General features: G+C 45.7%; 1 protein-coding gene across 1 annotated transcript; it reads left to right on the forward strand.

Moving 5' to 3' along the window:
• Window positions 1-21: 21 nt before the first annotated feature.
• On the forward strand, window positions 22-2,527 carry LOC125172977 (gamma-crystallin F-like). Its single transcript, XM_047871672.1, has 3 exons — window positions 22-55; window positions 147-389; window positions 2,255-2,527. Exons 1-3 carry the CDS (start codon window positions 47-49, stop codon window positions 2,525-2,527), a joined length of 525 nt encoding a protein of 174 aa, XP_047727628.1. The 5' UTR covers window positions 22-46.
• The last annotated feature ends 5,728 nt before the right edge of the window (window positions 2,528-8,255 follow it).

Raw genomic sequence — 8,255 nt, forward strand, 5'->3', positions numbered from 1 at the left:
TAGACCCGCGCGCCGGCGGCCCATCACTGACCTCCATCCACCAGCCATGGGGAAGGTGAGCCCAGCGCAGCCGCAGGCCGGGAGGGGCCCCCGTGCCCCGGGGCCGGGGGCCAGGCCTCTGAGCCTTTCCTCCCCTTGCCTTGCAGATCACCTTCTACGAGGACCGGGGCTTCCAGGGCCGCCACTACGAGTGCAGCAGTGACCACCCGAACCTGCAGCCCTATTTCAGCCGCTGCAACTCCATCCGCGTGGACAGCGGCTGCTGGATGCTCTATGAGCAGCCCAACTACTCGGGCTGCCAGTACTTCCTGCGGCGCGGGGACTACCCGGACTACCAGCAGTGGATGGGCCTCAGCGACGCGGTCCGCTCCTGCCGCCTCATCCCCCACGTGAGTCCGGCCCCGCGGGCCCCGCCGGGCCCCGGAGCCACATGGGTGCTCCGGAGGCGGCCTTCGTCGTGCAGGGTGGCGGCCTCCTTTGGCTGCCTCTCGCCAGGGTCTCCTCTCCTTTGCCAACATCTCTAAGCTTTCCTTCCACTGCAGAAGTATGCGAGGGGACGCTTCTCTTTTAAAAGTTCATTCTGCTCTGCTACAAGTAAACTCACCTCTGCTGGGACAAAGTAGGGCACCGGTACCTTCAGAGAGTCTATGCCCCAGGCGGTGAATAAGCAGCACGTTAGCACCTTTGCATCAGGTGGCCTGGGCTACTTCCTGGGGCTCTCTCTCTCTCTCTCTCTCTCTCTCTCTCTCTCTCCTTCTGTAGAATGGGGCTCGTGAAGGCGGCTAGCTCACAGGGCCGGCACGAGGGTGAGAGGTGGGCACCTGGCACCTGGCAAGCCTCCCCTCCCCCAGCCACCAGTGTTAGCACGAGCCTCCCGCCCTGCTTCCCGATCAGGCAAAACAAGTGGCCGACAGTGTGATTCCAGCCGCTCCGGCAAAGCCCGCCGTTACCCAAATAAAGCCCCAGCGGCCTGGAATTCTGCAGTTAGGGATTCTCTAACCTGACTGCGACCCAGTCCTGTGGAAAAGGTACCGCTCCGGCCACGTCTGACACCCCCTCGGAGGGTTTAACACCGTGTTCAGACCCAGCCCAGCACGAGGAGCCTGAAAACCTGGGTTTCCACGTGCCTGCCCCGACCTTCCACGTGACACGCTGAGAGCTCTAGTCACGAGCTTCTCCTAAAAGAAGAAACAGGTGTGGGGCTGTTGTGGCGACCAAATCACGTGATGTACACGTGGGTCCTTGACGACCATGGAAGATTCCTCACTAGCAGCCCTTAATGCTGCAGGATCTTGTTCGGGAGAATTTCCTGTTTATTGCCTAAAGCAGATTTGCAGGAGCATATCCTAGAGCTGAGAATTGAAGCTGATCTTTGTGATGGCTCTTGCTTTTCAGGATCTTAGAGAAGCAGGGCTTAAAGGAGAAGGGGAGGGTCTAAGGATTGCCTGGACTGGACTCTCTTCTTGAATTGCCACCAGTCTGTGACTTCCCCTGAAGGAAAAGCAACTTGACTTCCTTTCCCACTAGCTTCTTCTAATACTGTTGAGATTCAAAATTATAACTTTTTTTTCCAGGGATCATTTTTAAAAATTTATTTAAATAAATATATATAAATTATTACTTATATATAAATAGTATATCATATATAAATTTATAATATATGAATAATAAATTTAATTAATAAATTATAAAATATATAAAATAAACAAATTTAAAATGTATATGATATATATAAAATATACATAAATTATTACTTAAGAATGATACTAACTAAGGGTGCCTAGGTGGCTCAGTCAGTTGAGCATCCGACTTCGGCTCAGGTCAGTGGGTTCGAGCCCCGTGTCGGGCTCTGTGCTGATAGCTCGGAGTCTAAAGTCTACTTTGGATTCTGTGTCTCCGTCTCTCTCTCTGCCCCTTCCCCACTCAGGCTCTGTCACTCTCTTTCAAAAATAAATAAACATTAAAAAAAAAAAGAATGATACTAACTAGGGCCAGTATGTATGGTTCATATAGGTTGTGGTCTTAGCTCTAGGGAGCACCATGCGTCTCTTTACGCGAATGACACCTTCTTCAGTTCTGCAGTATACAGCCTATTCAGTTGCACACAGCTGCCCTGGTGTTGGCTATCTTTAAAATTTGTCATCTTTGATGTAGAAAAGAGAAGGGAACGTCCAGTCCCTTGGGGGTTGTGTCTCTGGTTGCTAAGGGCTAGATTTTCTGACTTTTCCTCATCTGCTAATTGCTGAACCCACAGACCAGCTCCCACAGGATCAGGATTTATGAGCGAGAAGACTACAGGGGCCAGATGGTAGAGATCACCGAGGACTGCTCCTCGCTTCACGACCGCTTCCACTTCAGTGAGATCCACTCCTTCCAAGTGCTGGAGGGCTACTGGGTCCTCTACGAGATGCCCAACTACCGGGGGCGGCAGTACCTGCTGAGACCGGGGGACTACAGGCGCTACCACGACTGGGGGGCCACGAGTGCCCGAGTGGGCTCTTTGAGAAGAGCCACGGAATACTATTGAAATATTTTTACTCTACCTTGTTCTCCATCTGGAAGCTAATAAAATATTTCTTGTGTGTTTCCTGCAGTCACGTGGTCCTCTTTTCCTTTCAGTCTCCTTGGAAGGGCTCAGCAGAAAGGAAGCTGGGAATAATGTGGCTTTGCTTACACTGATCAGTGATATGTGGTATTATGTGGTATTATGCGCCCTTGTCGCAGCTCCTGCCTAAACACTTCCAGCTTTCTTTAAAATCCTAATTTTTTTTTCTCTAAAACAAAAATTGGAAGAGAGAATACATTATTTTGTGATGTGGTTGCTTCTGTGACTGCTGACCGCTGAAGTTGTTGGAAGAAACTTTGAAATGAAAAGAAGAAGAGGTGAGGAAGGAAACAGAAGCCAGCTGCTAGCAAGCTGCTGCAGCCTCCAAAAACCAAAAAGAGGTCACAGGCTTAGGGCAGCGCGGTGGCATTTGTACAAGAGGGAAGTGGTTGTGTGTTGAACACATTCTGAACACAAAAATTCCCATTGGATTCAAGGTGCAGGAGAGGGTTGTCCTATGCCATTGGGCGGATGGAGTTCTCTTCAACCCAAACAGAGACAACTGCAGGAGAAGCACATTTGGGGAGGGAAACCAGGTGTCCCATTTTGTGCAGGAAGAGTTTGAAATGTCCAGGAACATCAGATGGAGTTGTTGACCAGATAACTGCTTAGTGGTTAAGCAGGCAACCAGCCTGGGGTTCAGAAAAGAGGCATGGGCTGGAGATCAACGTTTGCAAATTATCAGAGGGTAGATGGTATTGAAAGTCACAAGATGGGATAGGATCCCCCAGGGCGTGTATATCAGTGAAGCCTTGGGCACCCCAGCTTTAAAATGAATGCATGGGAGGGGCGCCTGGGTGGCGCAGTTGGTTAAGCGTCCGACTTCAGCCAGGTCACGATCTCGCCGTCCGTGAGTTCGAGCCCCGCGTCAGGCTCTGGGCTGATGGCTCAGAGCCTGGAGCCTGTTTCCGATTCTGTGTCTCCCTCTCTCTCTGCCCCTCCCCCATTCATGCTCTGTCTCTCTCTGTCCCAAAAATAAATAAAAAACGTTGAAAAAAAATTAAAAAAATGAATGCATGGGAGGGAGGACTAGTAAATTATGCCAGAAGTTTGATGGCTTACACAGTAAAAGATTTTTCTTTTATTTAAAAAAATTTAATTTCACGTAAAAAGATAAAAGAGGTGTTTAAAAAACAAATGGTACTGACTTTTTAGCTAGTTCTTATTTTTTTCTTTTTAGAGAGAAAGAGAGCAAGCAGGGGAAAGGAAGAGACAGAGAGAGAATCCCAAACAGGTTCCACATCTATGGCAGAGCCAAACACAGGGCTCAATCCCACAAACCTGGGATCGTGAGCTGAGCTGAAGTCGAGTCAGATAGTCAGCTGACTGAGCCACCCAGGCACCCCTAGCTAATTCTTAAGAGTAGATAAATCCAGGGGTGCCTGCGTGGCTTAATCAGTTAAGCAACCGACTTTGGCTCACATGATCTCGCGGTTTGGGAGTTTGAGCCCTGCGTCGGGCTCTGTGCTGACAGATCAGAGCCTGGAGCCTGCTTCCGATTCTTTGTCTCCCTCACTTTGTCCCTCCCCTGCTCACACTCTGTCTCTCTCTCAAAAACAAACATTAAACATTTTTTTTTAATTAAAAAAAAGAGCAGATGAATCTGGACACATGGAAGTCAGCAGGAACAATGCAAACATAATTAGGAAAGTGGAATCGAATTGTTGTTTCATACCGCTTTTGGTTTTCTGACCATTACACTAGAGAGCACTATCTACCAGTTCATCAAAAATTTTGGGGGGCGCCTGGCTGGCTCAGTTGGAGGAGTGTGCAACTCCTGATCTCAGGCTTGTGAGTTTGAGCCTACACTGGGTGTAGAAATTACTTAAAAAATAAATAAACTTAAAAGGAAAATCTGGAAAACTGTAATGAATACTAAAAAAAAAATCGTGTGGTGCTTATGAACCCACATTTACAATTATTAAGAGAGAGATTAAGGACTTTCAGGCTTTAGTGAGAGTAGCAAAGGCCTGGTGCACAATCAACCACCCAGATTAAGTTAGGACAGCCTTTCTCCACCACACAGGCCTTGAGAATCACCCGGGCACTTTCAACACAGAGATGCCTAGACCTGGTGAATCAGGATCTCCAGGGAGTTCCCTGCGCACCTGTAGAGTTAACATGCTCCCCTGGCAAGGCTTATGACACTGAACATTTGGAAAACAGTGGGTGAAAGCCTTTCTTCCCAAAATGTGGTCTGCACACCAGCCGCCCAGGGATGTCCTGGGAGCTTGCTAAAAATGTGGAATCTCAGACCTCAACCCAGACACGCTGAGTCAGAATCTGCATTTTAACAAGATCCCTAGATGGTTCTTCTTCTTCTTTTTAAATGTTTATTTTTGAGAGAGAGATTGAGAGAGACAGAGATAGAGTGTGAGTGGGGGGGAGGCAGAAAGAGAGGGAGACACAGAATCCAAAGCAGGCTCCAGGCTCTGAGCTGTCAGCAGAGAGTCCCACGTGGACTTTGAACCCATCAATCGCGAGATCATGACCTGAGCCGAAGTCAGACACTTAACCGCCTGAGCCACCCAGGAGCCCTGCTAGATGATTCTTATGTACACACCAATTTGAGAAACTCTGGGCTAACGAGCAGTGGTATCCCCTAAATCCAGTAGAGTATAGATCACTGTTTCTCATGTCTGGCTGTACATTAGAATCATCCACAGAGCTTTTAAAAATGCTAATGCCTGGGCCACGTTCCCAAAGGTTCTGAATTAATTACATCACTTTCCAATATTTTTTTTCTTCTTGGAATTTTTCTTCCAATAATTTTTTTCTTCTTCTTTTCTTTTTCTTCTGTAAGTTTTGTCAACTTACATATGCTTTTTGACTTATTTATTCTAGATTAGTCAAATATGCCCAGTATTTTAATAACGATGAAGCTTGATTGGAAAACAAGGTCTGAATCCAGGGTCAAGATGGGGATCCCAACTTCTTCTCAAATTGAACTAACTCTAGGCACAGGCAGAGAAGTAATCTTTTTTTTTTTCTATATTAAATATAATTTATTGTCAGATTGGTTTCCATAAAACACTCAGGGCTCATCCCAACAGGTGCCCTCCTCCATGCCCATCACCCACTTTCCCCTCTTCCCCACCCCCCCATCAACCCTCGTTTGTTCTCAATATTTAAGTCTCTTATGGTTTGCCTCCCTCCCTCCCTCCCTCTCTGTAACTTCCTCCCCTTCCGCTCCCCCATGGTTCTCTGTTAAGTTTCACAGAATCCACATATGAGTGAAAACCTATGGTATCTGTCTTTCTCCAGGCAGAGAAGTAATCTGACTGCGGGAGGATTCCCAGAACAACCCTGCCCCAGTAAAGCCACAGATAAACCCAGTGGATGTGAGACAATGATCACTCCCCCCACTTTTTTTTCCAGTGTTGTTGATTAGGCCGGCTGGAACTACCTGAAGACCAAGGAGATCTTTACCTTGCTTAGGAACAAAGTTTTTAGAACATGAAGAAATCCTTAGAACCTAGCTAAGCTTAAACGGTCTGCTGAATTTATTATTAACAAGACAGCTTTCCATTCACAAATCATCTCTCTGTATCATGGTTCTCACATCTTTCTTACGGATTTTTGGCTCCTGTATTTCTTCCTCTTTTTTTTTTTTCAAGTTACTTATCTATTTATTTTTTTAAAAGGAAGACCCATTTTTATTTATTTGTTTTTTTAACTAAGCTTTACACCCAGCATGGGGCTTGAACTCACCCCCTGAGATCAAGAGTCACATGCTCTACCTGCTGAGGCAGCCACACGCCTATTTATTCGTTTTTAGTGAAAAGTTGAACGTCTTTTGTACCACCGGGACTAAATAAATATAAATTCCAAACTCTTTAAAGTAGCTCCCTTCTCTTTCCCTTAGACAATGCTTTTACTTAATTTAGATAAGAGCTCCACCCAGTGCTCACCAGAAAAAAAGGCAAATATGGTTTAAAAGCCTTTTCCAAAATCATATATATTAAGAGATTATTGGGACACCTGGGTGGCTCAGTTGGTTAAGTGTCCAACTCTTGATTTCAGCTCAAGTCGTGATCTCACAGTTCATGGGTTTGAGCCCTGCGTGGAGCTCTATGCCAATGGTGCAGAGCCTGCTTGGGTTCTCTCTCTCTCTCTCTCTCTCTCTCTCTCTCTCTCTCTTTTTCTCAAAATAAATAAACTAAAAAACGTATTTTAAAAAGAGATTATGTTGTACCTTTTAAATATACTCTGCTAGACAGTGTATGCTCTGCAAACTTATTTTGTAGCCAAAATGCTTACTAAGCCAACGTAAATCTTACTCAAAAAGCAGAGCACTTGAGAGCATTGTGACACATTGTGAGCATTTCATAAGAGCAGGTGAAGAAAGACATGATAATCAGTCTGTGTTCACGGAGCCAGTGAGGCCCCTGCGGGTGGGGAATCCAGCATTTGCACTGTGACTTTTATCAGAGCCCCTGTCTTCTTCCTCCATCTTGCAACATGTGACAGATCCATTGCTAACTTATGAAACTTCAAGTTCAGAAGTAGGATACATTTCACATATTTCTTCAGATATGTCCTCCACTTCATCTTCAAGCTCGGCCCCTATTTACTTATGAGTTCTCAACCAACTCTTTGTGACATCCTTTGCGTTTTTTCCTTGCCATTGTGTATGAGTCATTTTTTGGTTGATTAATCTCCATTAGGATAGAAACAAGAGAGCTGTTTCTAATCTTGTTGGCTGACTTCCTATGTTCCTCTGTCCCTCTCTCAGTGTCTGCAGACATACAAGGATATCATCATCCCATTGGTCTTAAATATCTTAGATCAACCTAGCTATACGCAGAGATAATGAACAGTGTGCAGCATGGCTCCTCTAGTGCCCATCCTTGCATTTGAAAGTCACAACCTTCACCCTTTACAGTAACACTCACACTATGCATCTTGAGGCTGCTTTGACCCATATCCTCCAAGGGATGTTACCTTTCTGCCTGAGCTCGCCTACTCCCAGCTTACATTGGTTTCAAAGGTGGGAATTGGGAATTGTTGATAGAGCTCACAAATACAGTTCATGTCCTCATACCCTTTGGACTCTATTAGGCATTCTAGAAAACCTTCACTCTATGTCCCACATGGCAGGGGAATGCTGCAAACCAGCCCAGATCCCAGCTCCCTTTGAGAATCTACTAGACTCCATCTTTGAAACTTACCCTCTCTCACTCTGACTTTGTGGCCACCTGCCTCACCCTCCCAGGGTCCTGAGAACATAAGATAAACCTGGTCTTAAATATAAATTCCAAACTCTTTTCTTTCCAGGAAATCATCTTTTCTTTCCAGGAAATCATCTTTTCTTTTCAGGAAATCATCTTTTCTTTCCAGGAAATCAAACGGGTCCATTCTAAGCCAAGTCTTACCATCAGACTCTCCCAGGCCACCACTCCACTGCCCATGTTCCAGATTCTTCTCCATGGTTTCCATGCTCCACAGCTCACTCTTTCCACCTGCTTCATCATTTCTTTCTTCACAAATTTTCAAATTTTGTTCCATCTATCTTGAATTCTATTCTTCACAACTCTTCACTTTTAATATTTATTTAATCTTAAAGGTTGTAATCAGAATTTTTCTATCTCCCCCTTGCCCTCCATTATAAACCTCCATTCAAGGATTCACAGAACACAATTTTACAATT

Source organism: Prionailurus viverrinus, chromosome C1 (assembly GCF_022837055.1).
Source record: "Prionailurus viverrinus isolate Anna chromosome C1, UM_Priviv_1.0, whole genome shotgun sequence".
Taxonomy (NCBI): Eukaryota; Metazoa; Chordata; class Mammalia; order Carnivora; family Felidae; genus Prionailurus; species Prionailurus viverrinus.